At 38.8% G+C, this 27,508-nt stretch overlaps 1 protein-coding gene across 1 annotated transcript in view; it reads left to right on the top strand.

Moving 5' to 3' along the window:
- Positions 1-27,508, top strand: part of csmd3b (CUB and Sushi multiple domains 3b) — a 393,297-nt gene that overhangs the window by 240,726 nt on the left and 125,063 nt on the right. The window contains exons 22-28 of the mRNA XM_079590749.1: positions 7,520-7,689; positions 9,926-10,082; positions 14,437-14,628; positions 19,571-19,697; positions 22,421-22,623; positions 22,708-22,899; positions 24,252-24,390. Of these exons, the coding sequence (XP_079446875.1) occupies positions 7,520-7,689; positions 9,926-10,082; positions 14,437-14,628; positions 19,571-19,697; positions 22,421-22,623; positions 22,708-22,899; positions 24,252-24,390 (1,180 nt within the window). The remainder of the gene's footprint in view (positions 1-7,519; positions 7,690-9,925; positions 10,083-14,436; positions 14,629-19,570; positions 19,698-22,420; positions 22,624-22,707; positions 22,900-24,251; positions 24,391-27,508) is intronic.

Here is a 27,508-nt window from a genome sequence, read left to right on the forward strand (position 1 = left end):
GGATTTCAAGGCTAGTGGCTTCAGATTTAATAGTAATGCAAATGCATGGTGTTCATGTGAATACAGCTTTCCATAATTCATAATTCTTTCTCAGTTTGCACAGCTTCACTAACCTTTAATTTAGCACTTGTATTTGATATTAAAGTCAAATTTTGTGATGAATGATTATGATGATTTAATCATTATGAAGATAATATTTGGTTTATAAATATTTCCTTCAATTTAGCTTGAAATATTTTTACAATCATATGTGCGATAGATATGCTTATTATCTTGGCGGTGATTTTAGCTCCTTTTATTCCATTGGCTGTCAAAATAAAAAAATAACCTTTTCTTTCTAAAGGTTTTTTCTTTCTGAAATGGATTGTGTTCTCATGTGTGACCAGTCCCTACCTTACTGATTAGGCCTATGTCTTTTCCTTTCTTCTATTTTTATGGTGATAGCAAGTGTTGTAAAGTAGCCTACCAGATATTTGCCAATTAAATCGTTTTTAACTTACATTTACTTAGTTTGCTAATTAGTTCAAATAAGGTAACAAAATCATTAAAATATATATACATTTAAAGTAGGCTACTTTATAGTCTATGGAAGATTTCTTACATTTCACAAGAGAAATAGTTTCATATTCAGTCAAAAGTATATTTCTTAACTTCATTGCCCAGTGCCCTAAATATGGGCGTGGCACAAGTTTGAAAGTTTTGAAGTTGTGTTTAATTTCATTGGCAGTAATCATGTTCTATGATCAGACCCATTTCAAAATTTAGTTAGCCAATTAATTTGGGTTTCAGTTTGCTCTTTTTTAGGCTATGTGTCCACCAAAGCGTTTTTTTTCCCAAAGCTAGTGTATTTATCCAATTGTTTTCAATGGGAGTGCCGCGTTTTTTTTAAATGCCAGCAGTGTGACGAGGAGCTGAGCATCTATTTCATGCTGAACATTGAGCACTCAGCAACTAGTCCCCGAGAGTTGGAGAATGTTTGAGAGAACACAGCGCTAATCACTTTCACATTTTACCCAGCTGTCCAATCACAGTTGAGGAGGGGCGGGACAAATACCACACTGACCAACCGTCACATTCTGCTTGTACAACGACAACAAAGGACAACACCAAAGAACATCTCTTCATCCAAACCTAGTGCCAGAGCAATTCACCTTTGGCTAAGCCCCGCCCCCCTTAGTTACTGTTGCTACGTCCGTCAACTTCATCTGGGCTCTGGTTTGGTATCAACATGGCTTATGCTGTGACGGCTCTTCCTGCTGAAATTTTATCAAACTTTTATAAAGCAGCAAATAAAGTGTCCGATAGAAGTTGGCAAAAGTGGCTGCAATATGTGTTCGAAGGCTTTATTCAAGACAAAGCGGTGAAACGCGAGCAACAACAAGGCATCCAAATAGAGGCAAAATCATAACGGTCACAGTCAAAAAATTAACCACCGCATATCCTAATGGAGACGGAGGCTGGGACTCACAATATCAAGGAGCAACACTGTTCATGCAAAGCTGGGTCTCTACACACTTATATAATCGTTATTACAAAGCAAACAGACTACGCGAGTATAAAGTTGTATTTATTAGCAGCGTGTGCTAGCATAAGGTTAAAACCAAAATGTATCTTAGAGCACACAAAAGTGTGTTGTTGATCTTGAGGGGTTTCGCTGACTGAGGACGTCCACACAGTTTAATCCAAAAACGACACTTGTCAGAATCGACTTTTTGGGAAGGGAAAAAAACGGACACCCCCCTCCAACATCTCTGGGAAACGGGTATCTGTGTTACAAATGCCCCAGGCACAACGTTTAACCATATTTTTGATAAAACTACGACGGTAATAGCCTGCCGAGACAAAAAATATGAGACGCCTGTGTTAAAGTCAATGGAGCGCTGTGAAAAAGTGTCGGACCCTCTGTGGGAGCTCGTTCTTGGCTGCGCTGTGATTGGTCAATCTACATTCTAGGGCGTGGCTTAGCCAAAGGCGAATTACGTTAAATTTTGTCGGCATTTTTATATTCAGAAACAAGTATTTGCGCCCACAGCAAGGCATTTTTTATAAAAGAGCACTGGTGTGTCTAAAAACGCTTTGGTGGACACGTCCTTACCCTTGTGCTCTGCTATTTGTAACTTCAGCATCTTAATATTTAAGCTTGTGGCGGTCATTGCCCACAAGGCCATGGGCAGCAGCATCAACTTCTGCCTCACTGAGCCTTCTGGACAAATTTCGTCTGTTTCCAAGCAAACCAAACAAGAGTCAGGCACGACTACACAGGCTGACAATAAACGCAAGCCAAACAACAATATCTGATAGTGGCGGACATTTGTATCTAATGACTGTTGCCTGAACTCTCGTCCAGCGATTGAGCGGAGCCTTACCGTTAGAAGAAACAGATTGAAAGAGCTTCAGTGGCTTACGTGAGCACATCCAATCCTTTGTGTACACCTCACAAATGATGTTGTCACCAAAGAAAGTAAAGCCTGCTGTCTTTTTACCAGAAGCAGATCTTATCAGATTGGCCTTTTATGGCGTCAGGCGACTGGCTTAAAGAAATCAGACACAGCGATTCAACAGGCAGGAATCTTTTTCCACTGGATTAGCGGCACGACACTTGTTTGCAGCAGCCATTTAGTATGCATACATTTACACACTGCGTTTAAAGCATTTGGTTGATTGATGCATGCTTTGTTTATAGTCTACACGAGAATAGGGATTAGTGTTAGGCTCCACAATGCACTTCATTCATCGTTAAATCGCTTTAAATGAGACCATTTTTCTGAATGACCACATTTATCTTTTTTGAGAGGATGTTACATTCATTTTTACCAGCTGATTATAGTATATTGTGGTATTCTGTATAAGAGAGTAATACTTGCAGATGCTAGTGTTTGTTTGTAAAGACAAATATTATTTCTGTGATGAAAGGTCTCCATTTTTTAGCATCATTTATCAATAATTGTGCTACTCGATATAGTGTGATTTTTAGGATTCTTTGAATATAAAGCTCAAAAGAACAGCATTTATTTGAAATAGAAATCCTTTGTAACTTTTAATTGAATGCATCCTTGCTGAATTAAAGTATCAACAAAAAAAATGTCATAGTGATGCCCAGATTTTTGAATGGTAATGTATACATAACTTATCCATTTAATATACAATAAAATGTATTTATTTTTCAAACATCAATGACATCACTTAAACGGGTTTGTGGTTACCAGATGGATGATGCAAGGTCTTGCTTTCAGTTCCTGAAGTAACTTACTGTAATTGCAAACTGCATGTCTGTGTGTATCTCACTACATACTTTAAAGTCAATGCACGTTTTATTTGATTTGATTTGATTAAGTTTACCTGTACTGTACGGCAATATTATTATCACTTCATTACTGGCACAGTGTGTAAGTTTCACCGCTAGAGGTCGCTTATTCAAAACAATAACAAAGACGTAGCTTGATGACGCTGAGATTCTATCAACTTTTTACCTTAATTGTGCTCTGCCCCAACTTATTTTGGAGTGTGTAGCAGCCATTAAAATCAAAATGTGTTTATATTCAGGTTGGTCAGTGAAAACTTTGAAAATCTTTTCTTTGTATGTTTGTCAGTTAAATAAAAGTTAAAGAGAATTAACCACACATAGGTACTTGATTTTATTGCATTTCACAAAATGCGAAACCTTTTCTGGATTTGGGGTTGTAAGATTGTTGTGGAGGTTTTTGGACATTTGAATGCAAACCTCTCACATAGCAGAATTGTAGTGTCTGTCTGATGAAGCTAATCAGTGTATGGGGATGATTAGGAGGCCACAGAGGCCAAGGGGCAAAGTTGGCCAGGACACCGGGGTTACACCCCTACTCTTTTTCGAAGGAGATCCTAGGATTTTTAATGGCCACAGAGAGTCAGGACCTCCGTTTAACGTCTCATCTGAAGGACGGTGCTATTTGACAGTATAGTGTCCCCGTCACTATACTGGGGCGTTAGGACCCACACAGACCACAGGGTGAGCGCCCCCTGCTGGCCTCACTAACACCTCTTCCAGCAGCAACCTGGTTTTCTCAGGGGGCTTTCACACTGGGCTCGTTTGCTGCGGTCCGAGCGCGATTGTTCCCGGCGCCCCCTGCAGCGTTGGTCAGGTTTCACACATATTACGTCATCGCAAACGTGCACGGCGCATGATAGAAAAATATATTGTGTTTTTTATTTATTCGGTGCTATTATGCGCAGCTGAGTGAACAAAGGTTTAGTGTGTGTGTGTGTGTGTGTGTGTGTGTGTGTCTCATAATGTGGCCTTCTGTTGCTTGCAAACGCACTCTTTTGAGGAGACCGTGGATTTCCAAATGTGTTGCCCTGATTCCACGTGCTATGCGCAAATACACTGCAGGCTCACTCTCGCTCCTCGTATCCAAGGTAAATAATCAACACTATAATCCTTTACGTGCGTTTTATTTAACTAAATACATAATAATCAGCTAAAACGCATGCGCAGGTTACTTTACTTCCTGAACACGTGTGCACCCCGAGTCCGTGTTGCTTTCACATTCACGCGAACCGCGGCACGATTCGGGAGCAACCGAACTCAGACCACCTCCTCCAGGTAGTCTCGGGTTCGGGACCCCAGTGCGCTCCCGCGTCCGCATGACAGCTTTTACATTAGCGATTTTTCATGCAAACCGTGCCCCGTTCCGAGCTAAACCACCCTCAGGAGTCTCCCATCCAGGTACTAACCAGTCTCAGCCCTGCTTAGCTTCAGTGGGCAGCCAGTCTTGGGCTACAGGGCGATGTGGCTGCTGGCCATGTCACCCTATAAGTATTCCTTTCACAGATGCGTGTAATGTGTTAAGTATGCATAAAACCTGTGCTGTGTTTTAAATAAATTTAAGAATTGGTACTTTCGGAAAGTTCCCTCAATGACCTAAGGTCAGTGCCAGGGGCGATTCTAGGATTTCAGTCTTAGGGGCGATTCTCAGTCCCTGACCCGAGCATTAGCTGATCTTCAGACCAATAATCCTGGCTGTGAGTATGAGAGGTCACACGCTTGAATCTCACTTGACTTTTTTTTTTAATAATTAAAATGTCATGCATTTCAGTAGATAGTATATGATTTTGGTTGTACTTTATGTTTGAGATTTTTCCTGGAATGGAGTCTGACAGCTTCATGTCAAACATTGCCACGTTGCTTATGACCAGGTCCACCATTGACTAGAGGGAAGGATAAAACTTATTAGGGTCTGCGATTACCTGTAAAAATCCTTCACATTTGCTAAACAGTAACTGTAGTAAGCTATGTGATGTTAATTTAAATCCTTTCAATGATTTAAAAAAACGTTCAGGTTTGTTTAAAGGGATAGTTCACTAGGGCTGGGAATCTCTGGGCTCCTCACGATTCAATTAGGATTCAGAGGGTTGCGATGCAATGATAAAATGATTATTGATCTTTTTTTTCTATACAGGATTTCTTTTTTCTTACTGTGGATACTGGGAGCGGGAATCTTTAGACGCCTAACAATCCTGATTCTGGGAGTCACGATTCAATTCCAAAATTATAATTTTTTTTGTATTATTTAATTAGTGTACCGACTTTAAATCTTACATTTATTTTATATATTTTATTTAATTACTTATATACTGGATATATAGGCCTACTGAATTCCAAACAATATAAAGGATGCCTTCATAGAGCATATTGAGGGGAAAGCACTCAAATACCAGTAAGAGAGATTGCACATTGCAACATTAAGCAAAGTGTACATTTCCCACGGCACATATCCTGTGCAATGAAGACCTTGATTTCCTTGTAATTTGCTTCAACCTTTTCAAACTAAATAGAAGATTATCTTATGGAAGGTCGCAGGTTTTTTTGTGTGTTGAAATGGATCAAGCAGAGTACGGCTGTTTCTAGAGCGCATCTGCGGTTGAAAATGAAACTCAGTTTCAGAATCGTTGAAGAGAGAATCACGATGGATGAGAGAATAGACTCAGACCCCCCCCCCCAAAAAAAAAAAAAATTCTGCCATCCCTCATGCTGGACCAAACTTGACTTGCTTTCCTCTGTGAAACTCAAAAGAAGATATTTTGAAGAATATATACTATTTTGGTTACCATTAGCTTCCATTGAATGGACAGAAATGATATACGGGGGTGAATTCAGGGTGATTGGGAAACGTTTTGCCATTGAGATAACTTGGAAATAGTGTCCCAATCACCCTGAATTCACTCCTAAATACTGAGACATTTTTGTTTTAATTTTTGGGTGCACTATCCCTTTAATAAAACAAAAAAAACAATTTTTAATTGCTATGAGAAAGGGATGATATAACCTCACATAGCTTACTACAGTCACTTTTCAGCTACGTGAAGGTTGATGACAGTTGATTTAATCGCAGACCCTAAATAAGTTCTAGAAATGTCTATGGTCTGCACAGGTATCAAACCTCTCAGCGTCTCCCGGGTTCTGAAGCGCTGCGATCTTCCCGCTCTGTCGGATCACACACCACTTATTAATAAGGTCTGGCATCTGACGTGACTCTCAAAGAAACTCCCAGAAAATCCCATAATTCTTTTAACATACTTCCTTCCTCACTGAAAGTAACATTTTGAAGTACTCCACTTTTCCAAACGCAAGGGTCTGTGTCCGACCAGATCAGGTCGTGTGAATGAAGCAGGACCAGATCCATCTCTCAGAGTAGAAACTACAGGAGCACTTGCAATCCCACAATTGATATTTTATCTTTAGTATGAACAAAACATATGTGAGTATGTGAATATAACGCTGAACAACTCATTCTATCGCTCTATGTCTTCTGAGACAGCCTAACTAACTGAGATTGCAGGCTGGTCAGTTGTGAAGCTCATTCGGTCAGTCACATTTCAACTTTTTCCCCTGAACTGAAGGGCATATGGGAGAAGCGAGTGTAAATTCACATCATGTCCTGGGCTGACTCACACAGGGGGGTGTATGTAGGTAATTTACTAAATGGAGGCAGTAACAGCGATGATTTATTCAAAATATGACACTGGTAATATCGTCATAACATGGAGCAGCGTGCAGGGAAACGGCGAGGGGACGTTAAATAAATCAGCCAGGCTGTGTTGCTTTATGTTGGTCTTTCTCTTGCACCAGAATGCATGATGGATATTAATACACCTGTTTTTACTGTCTGTTGTTCCATTAAATCCACATTTGATGGTTATTGTTCAGAGTCCATCCTATGTCCCCTAACAACATGGAGTTTTGAATTAAAGCTACGAACGGCGCGACTCGGCTCTGTCGATTTCACTTTCCAGACCCGCCGTCACACGAGCACCGCAGACTCGCGCTGTCCAGACCAATCATTTTGAAAATGCCAGATCCGTATTAATGCACGATGAGCTTTTACGGCAGCAGTATGTCCATGTGGTGTGCTTGAGAGCTCGTTGCAAAATGTTAACTCAATATCTTTATATAATAATAGTAGTTGACGTTTTGATTACTAGCTTTGTGCTTGTGTTACTCCATTTTTCCCCAATGTTGCATGCTTTTATTTCCCATCTCTAGCGGAGTGCGGCTCATCTGTCATCAACAATGAAGGGATTCTGCTGTCACCGAATTACCCCATGAACTACGAGAACAACCACGAGTGCATTTACAGCATACAGGTGCAGGCTGGGAAAGGAATCAATATTTCGGCTAGAACCTTCCATCTGGCCCAGGGTGACATTCTGAAGGTATTTCTACACAGTTACAGTGCTGCAAAAAACAGGAGTGTCGTGCAACTCTTTTTGGCACCGGCTATTTACACTTAAATGTTATTTACACTAAGTGCAACATAGGGTATATACTTAGTGCAAACAGTGGCAGATATTATTTGTTAGTTTTTTATTATTATAATTTGTTATTCCTTAGGTTTTTTTTGTATATTATAAAACATTATGCAATAATAACAACATATTCAGTATTTGATTATATTTACTTGTCCCTAAAACCATCCTTTACACCTAATCCTACCAGATAAACACTTTATGCACAATATTAAATACCTGTTAGGCCATTTATTTGCACTTTTTTTTTTTTAAATGCCTTTTTGAGCTGATATGTAATGGGAGAAAAAGTTTGTAAAATGGCGGTGTCACAGTTGTGTTTTGTTCAGGTTGTTTTCATAGGACTTGTCTGCCTGTCATCACATCACGCGTCATCTTCATTGTCATTATCAGTTCATCTGTATCACCTGTTCAGGTAATCATCCTCATCTGTGTTTGCATTTAAGTTCAGTCAGTCTTGGTCTGGTCTATGTCGTGTGGTGTGTGTGTTGCTGCCTGGTCTGGTATCATTTATGTTATCACCTTACCATTAAACCTTCGTGTTGGAAATATATCTTCTTCTTCGTCTGCCTTCCTGCAACCACCCGTGACAGGCGGATATGAACTCTTCAATTTCTTGTAAAATTTTGATCAGACACTGGTGCGCGGAGCTACACTGTAAAAAAAAATATTTTCATGATTTGTTATCACAACTTTTTATCTTTTGTCAAATCACCTTTGATAACTAATGTGTGAAGATAACATATTATTTTGAGTTTCTGTTTATAAACCATTTTTCTTCATTGTATTAACTCAAATTTTTAATTACAACAAACTCAAAATTTTAAGGCAACAATGTAACTTTCTTTTTTAAGTTAACCAACATTTTTTTTTACAGTGTAGTGTAAATTGCTTCTGCCAGTAATGCGGGTTATTTGCATTTTGGAGAGGACACCAGTCTTGTTTAATAGACAGAGTAAGACATTACCAAAAGCAAAATGTAGTCACCCTCGCCCTTATAACTTACTTTGTATAGAACACAAAAGATAAAGCTTCGAAGAATATCTGTGCCATTACTTTGCAGTATAATAAAAGTGAATGTTGACTGGGCCGGTCAAACGTTTAAAAAAAAAAAAGCTAAATCACCATTAAAATATCACTTACAGTTGGTGGTACCCTATATTTCAAGTTAAACAGACCATAATTTCAGTTATTAATAATCACTGATGATCTTCCACTCCAGTGAGCTGTTAACCATAACAACTGGATCATTGAGTCAGTGAATTGAACTCTGGATCATTATGATTTCTGAACTTTATATTACATTTAAATGTATGCATTTGGGCAGACGCTTTTATCAGAAGCAAATTACAGTGAACGCCCAATGATAGCTATAGGCTGGATGTCAATATTTCAGTCTGTTCCTCAGATAAAGATGGTTTCAGAAGACTGGAAATGTTGTGGATGTCTTCTGGACCACTTTAGCTGGCCTTTTAAACTAAAATACTCATTTACTTTCATTATATTGTAAGAAGTGGATATAGGGAACATTTGTGCTCCACTGAAGAAAGTCAGTCAGTTAGCCGTTTGTTTAGTGTGAAAAGGGACATCTTGATGTTTTTTTATGTTTTTAAATGGTCATATTCATGAACATAGATTTTTATTCATCCTTTTTTTTTCTTATCTCAATGAGACTTACAGTACAGTGGCAAAAAGTGATGTCCGGAGGTGATATTTGTTTTTGATGACCCTAAAAGTTAAAAGGAAAATATTTTATGTTGTCTTAATATTGTAAATATGAGAGAAGAACTAAACACTAAACTTGGTTAAGGTATTTATCTGGCAAAAAAAAAGGCAAACTACAGCTACAAGTTTTATTTTACCATGCAAAAAAAAACATGCATGGAAAACGTCTTTTATTTCTATAGCGCTTTATACAATACAGATTGTTTCAAAGTAGCTTTATTATGTGGCTAAGAGGGTATACTGCAGATATTGATGTACATATTCAGATAAACGGAGAGAAAGAATCGTATATGATTATCTTAGACAGACTGTTCAAACAATATTGCCGGGCTATATACCACAAAACAAATATGAGATGGGTTTTTCTTTTGCTCTTGCTCTTGCTTTATGGTCTACATTTAATCTTTCTGCCTCCCAGATCTACGATGGTAAAGACAACGGCGCTCACATGCTGGGAGCCTTCACTGGTTCATCTATGCTGGGTCTGACGCTCATCAGCACCTCCAATCACCTGTGGCTGGAGTTCTACAGTGATGGCGAGGCCACTGGAGAAGGCTTCAAACTGGTTTATTCCAGTAAGTTATTACACTGGCCCTATACCCTGCACACACTTCTGCACCTTAGTAATAAAGACAGGCTATTCACACCAAATAAAGTGCTTGTCTTAATAAAGAGAGCCTGTCTTGTAAGAGTCATTAATATTGCGGGCGAGTGACAGGAAGAAAGCAGCAGATGGAATGTAATTGCTTTATTTTGATCAACCGAGTGATAGCTGATGGCGTCTATATCATCAACATATCTTGCATAATGCCACATTGGCCATTAGTGAGCCACTTTATGTTTTTTTCTTGTTGATAGTGTGAGTAAAAGACTTCAGACTTAGCAGAACAGTATTTATTTAATTTATCCGAGCCAATATTTCCCAAACAGCTTCATAGTTCTGTGCTGTCGAGCCATAAATTCATAATAATGGTACATTGATGGATGAATTTGTCTTTAATTGCAGTTTATGTTTTTTTCTTTGGATGTTCTGTGGTGGACTTTGAGCAATGTGCGGTATTTTGATGTTTGGCCTTGTTTTAACGTTTTTCTTCTCTTGAAAGCATTTGTGCATCAGTGTATTGCCTGATGCAATACTTCAGGATGTGTGCAGTTGTCATATCTGTGTGATACAATCTTAGAAAAAAAGGTTCAATTGGGGTTCAATATAGATCCCTAGGGTTCTTGACTCAATTTTAAAGAACGCTTATGTCAGAAGGGTTCTATATACGGAGAAATGTCTTAAAAGATTGCTTCATTTATTTATTTTATATTGATAAAGTATGTTTGCGAGCTGTTTAATTCATAAATTTGAATCAAAAAAAAAAAAACATTAACTAAGGCCACATCCACACGAAGCCAGAGCTTTCCCTATCCGATGTTTTTTTTGCCTCGTTCTAAAAAATAATTCCGTAAACACGGCGTCGTCTCAAGAAATATCTGCGTACACACGAAACCACTGAAACCGACTCAAAACGATGTAGTATACATCCCAGACCAGTATGTAGCGCTGTAATTCTGCCATATAGATACAATAAAAACGGAGAAGAAGACTTTGAGCATGCGCATAAACCTTGCGCGCTGTATACAATAATATTACACAGTAGCTTCTTCTTTTCTTTTTTTACCAAGAACTTTATTAAACAATATGAACAACCATAAATGGCCTGGTACAATAGGGATGAGTCACGAATCACGATATTCAATTAGTTATCGGACTCATAAAGCTTGCCACAAAGAACCGGCAAAAGTAGCCTAATGAATGAGTCAAATATAGCAAGGAGACATTTTAACAGTTTAAAAGTAGACATTTCAAGCATTCTATATATTTCTGAGTTTCGGTTAATTTATGAGACGAGTTCCAGTTCACGAGCAATGCAAGTTATATTGCGCCGGCGCGTCCATGTCATGATTATATTGTCAGCTATATTTGCTTCATATTTATTAAATCCAGGCAATTGGTTGATGAAACTTTGATTAAAATTAAGATACAATTTATACAAAACGAAATTCACTTTAAAGAAAGGCTTTATACCAACCAGCTTTATATAAAACAAAACTTAATGTGGTCAAAATTATGTCTCCCGCTATATTGCGCATCTTATGATTACTCATGCTGTTCACTTTCATAAATCAACATAGAATTTTGTCCGTATACAGCTAAACGCGTCTCCGTGTGGACAGGGCCTAAATCTATGAAAATCCTCTTAATCCGAAGCCCTAAAACTCTATCACCTGACGGAACCCTTTAAGAGTGTAGGTTTGGTTTAAACATTTTTAGAGATATTTTAAACTATATAGATGATATGCTGTGTACAGTCTTCTACATACAGCAATGTCTAGAAATGTAAAGTTCCACAAACTGCTACTTCTCAGTATTTTCTGTCATTTTTTGGCATTACTATCAATAATTCATCAACTGAAGGAGAATACTTTCATTCTGCAAATGAAAAGATGCATGAAATGTATAGTTCAGTCAGGAAACTGATTGGTTCTTAATGCAACCTACAGTAATGACATCATCTAACATGGCTCGAGCTGATTGGACTCTGCAGATTGTGCAGCCAATGATCTCGCTGCTTAACTTTTAAACAGTTGGTTCTGTGTTTGCTGCACTCTCCAGCTTGCCCAGCTCCACCTGTACAGATTTGCTCTATGGGTATTTTCATGTGTGTGCAGCAGCAGTGTGTCTTTCTTGTTCATAGCAGCGTGTCTGTGGGTGTATTGGCAGTAGAAAGTCTCCAAACTTGCAATTCCAACAGATTTGGCTTCCTTACAACCCAAGAACCAATAGATAAGAAAAGCTGTTTTACACAGGAAAGACATAACAAAAGCATGAGAACATCTGAAACAATCAGCTCAAAGGGATTATCAGGAGGTGGACCAGGAGAAACATGACTGTGTCTCCACTGACCTTGGCTTTGTTGGCCCAGAGCCAGAGTTGTGCAGGCACTTGGTCTGAATTTGGTGCGCTTTAATGCTATTGTGCTCACAGTGTGGGATTCAACAAGGTTTAGTTCCACTGGGGGGTAAAGTATTAACCTGCTGGTGGGCTATCTCATTTGAAATCGACTAAATCCCGGTCTGTCTACGACTCCATTCCCCCTGAAGGATTAGCCATTTGAGTGTATAATAAAGGTCAGAGAAGCCAGGCCACCTCCAGTCACTAGATGTTGAAATGTAGAGACCTGTTCAGGACAGGGTGAATGTAGCTGATGAAAATAGCATTGTTTATTTGGTTGAGTCCTAATCTCAAGCCAAGCGTGCTGTGAAGCTGCGACCTGTAATCAACTAGCAATCAAAGCCGAGTGTCAGAGTGTAGTGAAGTTGTTGCCTCCACCTGCAGTTGTTGTGTTTATCTGCACTTAACAACTTGCAGCTTAATGGTGGACCGCTGATAAGCTGTACACGTCCCCTATGTGGTCTTCTTAAGAGGCCTATTATTTTTGAGAGGAGCGAGTTTCGAGATGAGGGGATTTTGCTAAACCCTGAAGACATCCTGACAGACTTTGGTGGAAACACTTTAATAACTCTAATAACTTTAATAACAAGGTTGATCGTAATTTTTTTGCGTTGCAGAGCTGAAATGTGGAAATTGATCAATGTTATTGAATTAAAAAGCATTATATAATGCGGGATTTATCATTATATATAGATTTTGTTAGTTGGAAAGTCATGGAACTTTGATTCATTCTGTGAAATTACATTTACAGGACCCTGACAAAAATGTTTGACATAAAAAAAAAGTGTATATCAAACTAAGTGCCTTGTTTAAAAAAAAAGAAGCACTAACACACTTTGTATGTTGTGTGTAATGTTTAATAAAACAAAATAAATCACTTTTCAATTCATATGCCATTGAAAATTTTATGTGACCGGTATGGAAGTAAAATAATGACAAATGTTTTTGAAATAAAAAAGTCTGTTGAATTGCACTACTTGAAAAAAATATGAATTGCATTAAGCATGCTTGCAATTTAATGCATTGTATTTTTAGGCCTTGCATTTTTATGGGCTGAAATGTTTTGAATTGAAATATTCACAGCTTAAATATACAACCATGTAGAATTTCAGCCCATAAAAATACAAGGCCTAAAAATACAATGCATTAAATTGCAAGCATGGTTAATGCAATGCATATTTTTTTCAAGCAGTGCAATTCAACAGACTTTTTTATTTCCAAAACATTTGTCATTATTTTACTTCCATTGACCTGTTTGTCTGCACACTTGGGCCTCTGTATATTAATATTTGCATGCATGTATAATCATAAAACTCTAGTGTATGTTAATAACTTATTAATAAAGATTGGTATAAAATTAAACTTTGAAAAACCAGTACTTAATTAAAGTTCTCTGATATACTGAGTGAGCTGCCATTTGTTTTCGGCTATTTCTGAGTACGGGCTGTATAATGATAATGAGTCATCGCTACACTATTAATAACAGGATGTGTCGCACAGTGAGTGGGTCTGTGCTTTGGTTCTGATTATGGCTCCAAATTAACCAAGCACTTAATCTTAATTGTTCTGCCTGCTTAGCAAGGGACCGTCTCTGCCTACCAGCCCAGTAGGATCTTAACTTCAAATTGTTGCTGTTAATGATCACATTAATGGCAAACTTTTACAGCTGTGCCACAGAGCAGCATGAAAATACCAGGCCAAGGAAAATTTCTGCAATCTTCGCTATAATGACCTCATAAAGCTCATAATGTTCTCAATCATATTCCGAATCTAGTCGTACTGAACGTATCATAGTTTTTGTCATTTATGACAGACTTATGCAGGGATATGGTCTAAAAAGTACAATAAAAGCTCTCATCTTAAGAAAATATTGGCATTTCTTGATGAATCAGCCATCACTTGAGTCTAACAGTCATGATGTCCCTCAGGTTTTGAGCTCTCTCACTGTGAGGACCCTGGGGTGCCCCAGTTTGGCTTCAAGGTCAACGACCAGGGCCACTTCTCTGGAAGCACCATCACCTACAAGTGTGACCCCGGATACACTCTCCACGGCAGCGGCGTGCTCAAGTGCATGACGGGAGAGAGGCGGGCCTGGGATAATTCTCTTCCTTCCTGCATCGGTAAGACTGTTCAGCAGTTCGAACTGTGTAGAAAGCATGTGCAGTAAGTTATTCGTGTACTTTGAAGCAGGGTCGAAAGTCACAGAACGAGTATGGTCTTCAAAGGTAGAGTATGTAGTTTCTGCGACACTAGTGGCAACTAGCGGAATTACAAATATAAAGCATATTTTCAAACAACCTTGCAAAAACCTCGGGTTTTCTGATCCTAATGGACCCGTGAAGACCTCAACAGGTAAAAGTAGGCCACTGTCAATACTTTCAATGTCCAACATATTATATACTTTTAGCTGTGTTGCTATGTGTCATGATATGCTCTGTTTAGAGTGAATGCGGGTGTCTGTGTCTCGGGGGTGGTATTGTCTCCCTTGGTTGAAATAAAACAACTGTTTGGGGCACATCAAAGTAAACATTATAAACTGGTATATTTGTCTTTCTGAACAGATGCATGATGGTATGGTATGGTATTGAAGCGACCATTGTTGTGTGTTTCATCGTTCATGACTGGTTTAATATTTAAATTTCTAAATGCAGTGTATTTTGGCTTTCACTCCTGTACCCGTTGCTGAATGTAATGTGTCAGTCGTGGTCCCACAGCGAGAAAACACCCTCTGGCTCCGCCTGCTACTGTAGCCACGCCCCAAACTCATGCTATTGGTTGAGCCGGGAAGAGATTGACAGATCTGAGCGAACCGCTCTCAATGTTTTGATGGTGCCTGGGCGGCTCAATGCTTACACTTTTGAGGGAGATAAACACATTAATGGCATACTAATATCAGTCAACAACATCTTACATGCTTCACCTTTAAATTCTCTCAGCTTTGACTTTGATTTTGTGAGATCTTGTATGATAAAAAGCCTTTCACAGTCAATAAATATAGAGGCATTATATTTCCACAGAAAGTATTTCAAGTGAGTTCTTTGTAAAGCACTGCTATTTGCATGCGTAGTCTGATGAAGCCACAGCAAAATACATATTTGATGTTTCACAATGGACGTGGCTTGCTGGGCAGTGCCTGCTGTGTTCAGACAAACTGAGTTTGAATCGGACTTTCACATTTTCTAAATCCATCCTTTGCTTTCTTCCCTCTAATCCAACACTTTTCATTTATCTTGATCACCCTATCTGGGTTTATTTTGCGATGTTTATGTTATATGTTGTTATGTTATGTTATGTTATGTTATGTTATGTTATGTTATGTTATGTTATGTTATGTTATGTTATGTTATGTTATGTTATGTTATGTTATGTTATGTTATGGTATGGTGTGGTATGGTGTGGTATGGTATGGTATGGTATGGTGTTGTGTTGTATGGTGTGGTGTGGTGTGGTGTGTTATGTTACTTTATGTTATGGTATGGTATAGTATAGTATGGTATGTTATGATATGTTGTTATATCTTATGTTGTATGGTATGTTATGTTATGCTATGCTATGTTATGTGATTAACAATGCAAGAAAAAAAATAATGTGATGATTTTAATGTACCGTAATGATTTGAAAGATTTCGTAAAGGAAAAAAGAATAAGCTGATAATTTAGGTTACCAGACTGTGAACCTCTTTTCAAATATCTTTTATTACATTTTTTATTAAAGTTCATATTATCCTTAATAACAATAATCTAATATCCAGCCTGAATACTCTAGTACTAATGTAAATGTACCCCACTATCACCACCATGTATGTGGCTATGAATTTAATAACGCCTTTAGCACTATAAATTGAGTACATGCAAAACGAGTGTGCATAGAAATGTTACAAATGGATCATTGTTAACAGTGCAATGTATTAGTCCATACAAAAGGCAAAAATGTGCAAATGTATGAATGGTTTAGGTTAAACGCACAACTATAATTTAGATCTAAATTAACATATTCATTCAAAAAATGTGTCAAATGCAAGAAATATCACTTGATGTGAACAGGTAAATTCATGTACTACAGAATGTCACATATTGTTTCATTATAAATAGTGAGTGGAGTGCATAGAGAATTTTTCTTTTCTTGGATACCACATTTAAAGTTGGTTATTAGCGAGTATGCATCATTCCAGCCTGATCTCTCCTCGTGGTTATCATAACTGAGCTCAGTGTTGCTCTCAGCCATTTGTCATAATTATCCGAGGCTGCAGTGTAAGCCCATCCCCATCTCTGTAGCAAAGCTGCAGTATTGCTCATATTCTGCACTGGAAAACGCACATTAAAAGGCCACATTATGCTTATACCTTCTAAATAGTGCAAAGTGTTTCTTGACAACATTAGCAGTGGTGGAAGCCCTTGCTCCATCTGTGACTAATGGTGCAGGTTGTTAATATTGTAGCGGATACAGGGGCTCCCGGTTGAGCTATGGAGATGATTCTTCATCAAGCAAAGCACATGAGGGCTTGAGATAAGACTGTGCGCTGCTATTACTTTCTTCATTTTCCTGATGAATGGTGATTATGGGGATTTAGCCTCCAATGAGTTGGATATTGCTATGTCGACTGACCCCAGATCAGATTTGCTCACTATTAGATTTAGTCTTAATGAGCCCTGATTAGACTCAAAGCACTCGTCCAAATTGCTTCCGCGCGGCAGACGTAGATAAAACACAATGACTATCCTGTTGTGTTTAACACAGAGCGTGTCTTTACTCGTCATTTCTATGTCAGAACCGACGGTTGGCTTGCAAAATACTAATCAGCCAGAGTTTCAGACTTCTCTGCCAGCATTAATAATAGATACTTAATAATGTGGAGGATATTTCACCTCCTTTGACAGGCGAAATGTGCGGGTCATTTGATGTGACCTTTAGCGAAAGTGAGATATATCAAAATAGCGAGAAGGCGTATCCATCTTGCAGTTCCTTTTTTTATTACAGATAAAATATTTAACTATTTTTATATTTTTCATTCAAGTCTACAGGAGTGTGAATGAGAGATATCTGCAGAGAAAAGCACCACCGCAATGCTAAATCAGCATTCTCAGAGCAGAGCGTAACCGCGCAGTCATAAACACACCTAGCGTGAGACGGCTAAACGGGGCATGTTGTCATAATTGCGCTGGGAGAGGACATGCCACATTTTTAGCCTCAAACCATTAGCCCTAGTCAACTCCCAATCCTCCTGCATTGATTTCCAACGCGTGCGCAGCCATTCAATGGTGACTGAGCGCTCCTAACCGGCCAATGAAACGCGACTGAGCCGCGGCCCTGGTGAGCGATGGACGTGGCGGGATGTTGGTTTAGCGAGAGGATTGGGAGGGATACGTTCGGAAGACGCCTCTATTCCGGATGTCTAAAAAACACACTAATGTTCAGATTAATCAAGTCGCAATCTGAACCCTGTTATTCAGGCTTCATTGAGCTGTGCGTCCATTGTTTGTCATGTAGATGGTTTATGCAAATGAGACTCAGTGACAGGAATTGCTGAAAAGGGAATCATTAAGAAACTGTTCCTCCCGGCCCCTGCAGTTTTTTTTACAAGAGGGACAGGATAGGGGAAGATAGAAAAGGGGTCTGAGGGGAAAAGAGACTGCTTGCAATCAAAGTTTCCTAATAAAGTGCTCGTGAAAGCCGGCTGATAATGACCCCAGTGCAGAGGGCTAACGTGGCGAGTCTGAAGGCCATCAGGACGCATCAAAATGGACGTCAGGCTCATTTGTTCGTTTGATTGATGCTCTGACGGGAAGCCGACAGATCACCTCAGCTTCTTGCAGGGGATTCGGGCTGAGAGAGAGACTGGAGAATAGAGAAGTGCTGAAACTGACAGAGTTAGAGACACTATTGTTGGGTGAGTTTTCAACAATAGACACCCTGCGGACGCCTTTAAACACACCTTTCAGTCTCAGTTTGTTTAATTTGTCTGCTAAAAATATCCCACTGTGGATATTGATGCATCGCTGGGGATTTCTGTCATTCTTAACACCGTTAACATGAACACTTCCACCACGTGAACATTAGGGTGATGGAAATGATAATGATGGAAATTACATGAAACATTTCTGAAATAAAACGGCAGACTATGCTAGTTTCATTATAATTATCATAAATATACAACTTTTCTCAATAAAATAAAACAAATTTATACAATAATTATAAATAATACAATATTTCTAAATAATAATAATAAAGTGTGTGCGCGTGCGTGCGTGTGTGTGTGTGTGTGTTGGGTATTTTTGTACATTTTTGTGTGTGTGTGCTCTTGTTTATGTGATTTATGAGGACACAAATTTGTATAATGACGTTCATTACGCCTATGGAATGTCCTCCATACAAGCTTACAAGTATAGCAAAACAAACGTGTGTGTGTGTGTGTGTGTGTGTGTGTGTGTGTGTGTGTGTGTGTGTGTGTGTGTGTGTGTGTGTGTGTGTGTGTGTGTGTGTCTGTGTCTGTTTGTGCGTGTGCGTGCGTGTGCGTGTGCGTGCGTGCGAGTGAGTGAGTGTGTGCGAGTGTGTGTGTGTGTGTGCGAGTGAGTGAGTGAGTGAGTGTGCGTGTGTGTGTGTGTATGTGTGTGTGTGTGTGTGTGTGTGTGTGTGTGTGTGTGTGTTGGTTATTTTTAGCAAGAAAATGTGCCTTTAAGTTATTGAGTGGTTTGTTTGTTTGTTTGTTTTTTATTCCGTTTTTTTATACCGTCATTTTTTGCACTGTCAATTGAATACAGTAAGACAACAGTGGGCAACAGGAATTCAGGATGATACAAAATTAAAATGACACTCAGTTTCAGTTTCCCTCTTTGTTTGTCTACTTTGTTCTATTTAAAAAAAAAAAAAGTTATTCAATGAGATCCAGAAAGTGTTCAGATGCCTGTAAACCTCGCGGTGCGTCATCAATCTGTGTGTTCATGCTCGTGTCGTGCTTGTTTGAGAGACACCCATGATTATTTCAGTGCTCACCTGCAAATCTTCAGGGGCCGTGATGTGTGTGTGTGCATGATAAACTGCTTCTCACTCTTCCTCTTTCCCCAGCTGAATGCGGTGGACGTTTTAAAGGCGAGACATCAGGACGCATCTTGTCTCCAGGTTATCCGTTCCCCTACGACAACAATCTGCGCTGTACGTGGGTCGTCGAGGTGGACTCGGGAAACATCATCAGGTGCTGATCAGTATTTGCTTCAGATGTGAATATATTGTGCCCTCCGCTGTCCGTCCTCCACCGATCGGATCATCACCAAACCCATAAGAATACAGCCAGTGAACTCCGCTTTATATATGAGTGAACCTGTAATGGTGGATCTGGCCATTGATGCTGCATCTGTACAGAGAGAGAAGAAGACATCAGATGTGTCTCGTAAATCTCTCTGTTTACCACCTGCACTGCCAAACTCATTATGAAGCCTAAAACGCTGTTGCACTTTTAACGCTGCACTACAAACTAATAATTTGTCCTCTTTCCAATTCTCTTAGCAGCAAAAGCTTTTTGAAATTGCACACTCGTTCATTATTTGTTCATCTGCCGCTGATGTCTCGATCAGACCAGATTGTTAAATTGTAGTCAAGGACTGACGCTCAGAATAGAGATGCAATTGTTCTCCTCAATTATTGAACCCTGGAGCATAATATTTGAGATATGATTATCTAACGCTACCCGTGTGATTTGTCACGACCCTGCAAAGAATTGATCATTTATTTCTGCCTAAGCAAACTCTTCTATCTGTCTGGGTGCAGAGAGGTGTAAATATGTTATTTTAGTATCATTGAGATACTATTATTGGTTCTATTAATATTTAAAATAAGTTTATATTTTTAAATTTTATTTTAGTTAAAGTATATATATATATATATATATATATATATATATTTATATATATATACATTAGTACTGATGCAATTAATCACGATATATTTTTACATATTTATTTATATATATATATATATATATATATATATATATATATATATATATATATATTAGGGCTGTCAAAAGATTAATCGTGATTAATCGCATCCAAAATAAAAGTTTGTGTTTACATAATATATGTGTGTGTACTGTGTATAATTATTTAGATATATAAAAAAAACACAATCATGTATATATTTAAGAAAAATTGGTTATTTATATATAAAATATGTATATATATATAATATAAATTATATAAATGTATATACAATATATAAATGCAATTATTTCTTAAATATATACATGAATGTGTGTGTATTTATACATAATAATTATACACAGTACACACACACATATTATGTAAACACAAACTTTTATTTTTGATGCGATTAATCTTTTGACATCCCTAATATATATATATATATATACATATTTATTTATTTATATATGCATGCATATCCAGAATCCAGAATCGGTCTGTCTTCGCCGGCCAAAGGTGGTCAGCGCAGACCACAACGATCTGCCCCATCTAATTGTGTCCCAGATCTTGTCGTAGCGAGTCGCGCCATCGTGTTGCAGGGCGTCCACGTAGCCGCTTGATGTCGATCGGCAACCAGACGGAGACTTTGCGCGTCCATCTTTCGTCCGTCCGCCGCATCAGGTGCCCGGCCCAACGCTTCTTGGCCTTGTTGGCCAGGTCCACCGCGTCGGCCACCCTGGTCATGGCCCGCAGCTGCTCGTTGCGGACGTGGTCGATCTGTTGGACCCCGATCATGCGGCGCTCGATTGTGCGTTCAGTCACGGCCAGCTTTAGCCGGTCGGCCGCCGTCGTTGTCCAGGTCTCGGCCCCGTAGAGCATGGCCGGCAGGACGGTGCTGTTGAATAGGGCGGCCCTGATGTCTGGGTCAATGGCTCTGTTGGTGGCCGTCTCGGCAATTGAGCCAAAGCTGACCCAGGCTGCTCGGCGGCGTCGTGCCAGTTCTCGGCCAATCTTGTGGTCGGTGGTCAGCTCCTGGGCCAAGTAGATACAGCTGTCTACTTGCTGGAGCTGATGCTGGCCGACATGAAGGGTAGTGTCGGCCACCTGGTCGTTGCGCTTCCACTTAGTTTTGGCCAGATTGATTTTGAGGCCGAACCGGGCGCCAGCCTGATTGATGCATGCATATACATTTGTGTATAATATATATATATATATATATATATATATATATATATATATATATATATATATATATATATATATATATATATATTTATATATTTATTTATTTATTTATTTATATATTAATATATTTACACACATTATTATATAAACTTATTATATCATATATTATATGAACAAACTTTTATGTTAGATGCGATTAATCCTGATTAATCGATTTGACAGCACTAATATACATATTTATTAGAAAACATACAGTATATACATACACACACAGGTTCTACTAAATATATATATTTACTATAAATATATCATGTCTATATAGTTTTTATTTATTTCTATTTTAGTTTTAGTTTGTTATTTTAGTTCATTAAGTCAAACTACATGAAAATTTGCAATGCTGTTGCTTTTTTCAGTTAACATTTATTTAATTATAAGTGGCAATTTTTTATGGATTTAGTAATTGTAATTTTAGTTAACTATAATAACCTTACCGTGCTGTTCGTTTTATGCATTGTGGATAATAATGCGCGGCACACCTGTTCTGTGTCAGACAGCTCAGTATTTCCATCACTGTGCATCTAATGAAGCGTGACTTGACCAGTATGACCTGATGCACGTGTGTGTGTGTGTGTGTGTGTGTGTGTGTGTGTGTGTGTGTGTGTGTGTGTGTGTGTGTGTGTGTGTGTGTGTGTGTGTGTGTGTGTGTGTGTGTGTGTGTGTGTGTGTGTGTGTGTGTGTGTGTGTGTGTGTGTGTGTGTGTGTGTGTGTGTGTGTGTGTGTGTGTGTGTGTGTGTGTGCACCTTTATATGAACAGCCTGCAGTTTCTAGCCTTCGACACGGAAGCGTCCCACGACATCCTGCGGGTCTGGGACGGGCCTCTGGAGAACGAGATGTCTCTGAGGGAGCTGAGCGGATCTCTCCTGCCCGAGAACACCCACAGCACGCTCAACATGGTCACAGTTCAGTTCGAGACCGACTTCTACATCAGCAAGTCTGGATTCGCCATCGAGTTCTCCAGTGAGTGGATGTGTGATGATCTGTGGACTGACAGCACACAGTACCTGCTCATAACACTGTTAATCGCTCTGAATGTGATCACAGGCTCAGTGGCCACGGCCTGCAGGGATCCAGGAGTTCCCATGAACGGCACTCGTAATGGAGACGGTCGCGAGCCTGGAGACACCGTGACCTTTCAGTGTGACCCCGGGTATGAACTGCAGGGAGACGTGAAGATCACCTGCATACAAGTGGAGAACCGCTACTACTGGCAACCAAGCCCTCCTGTCTGTATAGGTGAGGCTTTATATCGGGATCTCATTAAACGAATGGATCTTTTAGAATTAGTATTTGACTATAGAATTACACTGGCTGCATATCTTGCAATAATATTAAATAAACATTACAATTAAATATTCGTAATGCATTCAAAACTAAATCAGAATGAGCAACAGTGTTGCTAGCTACAGTAGTTTGTGATCAAATGTTGGTTTGTATGGATTATATTTAATTAACATATATTTCCCATATTTTAAATAAAAGATGTATGTTTATTAAAAAAAAAAGTTTTTTATTTTAATGATTTAAGAAAAAAGTGTTGAATAGTGGAGTTTGATGAAAGGAAGAAGAAAAAGAAAATGGAATGAGATTATTTACTTTATTGTTTACTTCTTTTTACTCTGTCACAATTTTAAAGGACTGTAATGAGCTAAAATTATGACAAAACTAAACATATTTTAGTAATTTAAAGTGGTTTATAGTGTTATTTTAGGATAATTCAGATACTATTATAGTTTTATTAATATTTTACTTATTTTTTAATACAATTGCGTTTTTATAATAATATATATCTTATAATATTTGTATTTCAGTTTGTATTTCAGTATTTTAGTACATCAACAGAAATGTTTATATATATAGAGAGAGCCTATATATATATTGTTTTTGTGTCTAACAGTTCGCACAACAAAGCAAGATTTGTGTCAATGATGTTTTTAAAAAGTTATGATATGCCAAATTGTACTGTATTTGTACACTGTGCTATATCTGTAAACATTAGACAAAGCCTCATACTGTACATAAGAAGTGTTTTACTCATTTTTATAACACACATCCATGATTCTGAGACATCTAAGAGTTAATTAGTACATATTGCTTTAGAAACTGACAACAGAACATGTATCTAAAAAGTACTTTAAGCAGTTTTTTTATCAGGCCATTCTCAAGAGTTGTACTCAAAGCGAAGGACTCGACACCATTGAGATTCCTTATCATCGCGGTGACATGAAAGTCGCCCAAATTAATGAATATCAAATTACCAGATACGGATTGTCTCTTTCTTTCAAAAGACACTTCATATTGGAAGCGGGAAAGTGAGGCTGCAGGATTTTCAGCTTTTCCTTTCATATTTTAAATAACCTTTCTCTCTTGCTATAGTTCTCATTCTCATATATAAGATATGAGCGCTTTACATGGCGCGGTTCCTCAGAGGAGTTTAAATATCTCTGTCTGTGCGTGTTCACTCCAGCGCTCTTTCTCTGGGTTCCTGGTTGGCACAGATGTTCAAGCCGCATGTTTTAATAAGAGATTCTCCTCATGTGTTACTAATGCCCATATGCTGCTGATACCAGTCCTCTGTGTTTTCCCAGCTCCATGTGGGGGCAATCTCACCGGCTCCTCTGGGTTTATTCTGTCGCCCAACTTCCCTCATCCGTACCCGCACAGCAAGGACTGCGACTGGCTCATCGCCGTCAACTCGGATTACGTCCTGTCTCTTGCATTCATCAGGTAAACTCATCTATGAGTTTGTTTTTTGTTTTTTTATGGTGCACAGAAACGCATAATAAAAATTCATACAATCATATTAAACGAAGAGAGGGAAATTCACAAACAAAACTCAAAACAGAGAAAGGTAGCCTACATAAAAAGTACTCCAATAACAATACAAGAGAGAGAGAGAGGGGTCCAAATACATGGGTATATCGTTTTTATTCATATTTTGAATATGTTTTAGTTATTATCTTAATTCTCTTATTTTAGTACATCAATTTAAACTAAATAAAAATAAGAAATGTTGAAATAAAAAATATACTTTTCACTAAACTATACGTTTGTTTCAATTAACATTTATTTATTTAAAACAGCAGAAATATTGTATGGTTTTATTTTATATATATATATATATATATATATAACATATATATGTTTTTTCTATAATGAAATAAATACAAATCTCCAATCTCATAGTTATCTCCAAATTATGCCATTCATTTTTGTATGATTTTATATGTTTAGATGCAAACAAAACTATTCTGTATATTTATGCAGAAATAAGGGAAATAACTAGAATATCAAATACATATAGCTATATAAATCATGCAATAGTTAATAACATACATATTTATTTATGTATATACAGTTCATATATGCATGTGTCTATAATATATTTATTTTCTACATAAATCAGATATATTCTAGACGTCTGGTCTCAGCTGCAGGTGTGCATTAGGCCGGGTGTTTTAAGGACAATCCGGTGTATATTAGCAGCTTCATGCTCGTGTTTGTGGCAGAACGTCGTGAACGGGGAGGGAGGTTTGTATACTCACCTTATAGTTGTCCAGGAAGTTTTGTGAATGCAGAGCGTGCGTTTCTCTGTGGGAAGGTTAATATCCGCTGAACTCTCTGTTGTGCTCGGGTCAGCGCAGTTTAAATTGTGGCCGATGAGACAGAAAGATGTGCGATCGGAAATAATCTCACTGTGCGCTTATTCCTGCTCTTCGGTTTATGCCTTCACTTGAGCTATAATATCTCCAACTGATGAGTTCACGAGTTCATTCTGTGTCATAACGCTGAATTTAAAACGAGCGCCCACGGTGTCCTTCGACATGGCCGCAGTCGACGTGTTGAGTAATTATGTAGCGCGACTGCTATCAATGTCGGAATTAAAATGCATTTCATGTCTGGGAGAGATAATGAGCCCAGCTGGAATTCTTTGCTCATTTTGTCTGTAATGAACCTGACGGTGGTCCCTTTTTTTTTTTTTTAGCTTCCCCTCTTCTTGCCTTAAAGGTGTAGAGCGGTGTCTCTGCCTTGAGTGATGTGACCAATTAGTATAAAAGCAGGGTTGATAAATTTCCTTCACAGTCCAATCATGTTGCTAATTATGTCCATTTTTCATTTAGCCAACACGAAGCGACGCTCGAGCCGCAAGCGGGATCCTCCGTCCGGTCGGGGTCAGCGTGAGGTTAAGTTCCAGTGCTGTAGGAGATTTGACAGTCCTAATGTTAATGCTAATAGCACCGCTAGCACGCCATCCCCTTCCACCTGGATCAAAGCGTGTCGCGAGGCTCTAGTCCAGGCGTGAGGCCGTGGAATAATAGTAATCAGGATTCGCACACAGTCAGCAGAAGAAGAAGAAGAAGAAGAAGAAATGCTTAGGTTTCAGGATTTCTCCGTCTGTCTCTCACGCTCACACTTTGAAATATCTGCGACTGTTGAACGTTTAAACTTCACCTCGTCTTCTCTTTGACTCATCATCTAAGAGCAGTTTCTTTAATGACAGCGATAGCTCAAAAACAATCTTCCATTCTGCCCATGTGTCACACTTTACAGCATTCATCACAACAGGAGCTGCCATTTGAGGCTGTTTTGTGAGTTTTCTAGCCTAATATTTTTCAAACCCTTCACAGCTGCTAGTTAGAGCCATACATCAGCCACAAAACAGATGAGGAAGAACTTTTTCTCCTTTTTAAAAAAAAACCCAGCCCAGCAGGTAGTGTCATCCTCATGGTTGGCATTATGTAGCCTCTTTCTCATTTGAATTTGGTCCTCTCCGAGTAAACAAGCATGTTGGAGTTCTGCCAGACCGGCAATGTCTCAAACAAGTTTCTAATAAATAGCTCTCGTTCGGTTCCATCTCAAAGACTTTCATTACACAGTCCATTACTGACTCTTTTCTCCTTTAAAAAAAAAATCCACGGTATGAAATATGTCCATAATGAAATTGGAAATGAACAATACACTCCGGGGAAAAAAGTGACCTCTTTTAGCATCACTACAAATGTAATCCCATCCGGGTGTCTCTCTATTTAGCAATAGTACAGTTTGTGCCATCAACCTGATTTCTGCAGAAATAATTGTTTTGTGATTGACAGCTACTGAGGGTATGGAGTGCGGGGAAAAGCAGACGCATCTGTTTATCAGAAATTAATGGCTTTTTTAATGTGGTGTAAAGGATCTTATCCTGTGTATGAATTATCCTATAATAACCCCTAAGCAGTGGATTCTGACGCAGTGAAGTGTGGAAGGCATGCTTAGCATTCTCTCTCTGCATAATGGGGGGGAAAGGGAGTGTAAATCTGATTCAGTCACAATCCATCTCATGCAAATGACTCTCCACTGATGTGCGGGACCTTATCATTGCACCTTACTGCAAATGAAAAGGTGCAAGTGTTTATAAGTGTGTCTCTCTGTCTCGGGAATCTCAGAGCCAAGCAGAGATGCTGATTCTGCACTGGTGTTTGAGAACGTGCCGTTCAACGCCTGGTTATTGATATGTTCAGCCTTAATGGTGGTCAGCTGTCATGCAGGACAATACAGAGACATATCTCATCGAACCTTATACCGTACACAGCAAGTTAGCATGCATAGCAGGCATGTAGATGGACAGGAAAGTTTTCTAGAGTCAGATGTGAGGCCATCTGGCCGACAGATAAAACTTGGCCGAAATTAGGTCATGCAACTGGACAATGATCCCAAGCACACCAGCAAACTGAACTGAACAAGAAAATAATCAAGGTGTCTAGCCTGGCTCCGCCCTCCTACATACTTCCGCTCAATTTTCATTTTCCTTCAGTACGTCGTCTGGGTTTACAGTGTATTCTTGGGTTTTCTCCGGTCAATTTTT

This window comes from Phoxinus phoxinus, assembly GCF_949152265.1.
Source record: "Phoxinus phoxinus genome assembly, chromosome: 19".
Classification (NCBI taxonomy): domain Eukaryota; kingdom Metazoa; phylum Chordata; class Actinopteri; order Cypriniformes; family Leuciscidae; genus Phoxinus; species Phoxinus phoxinus.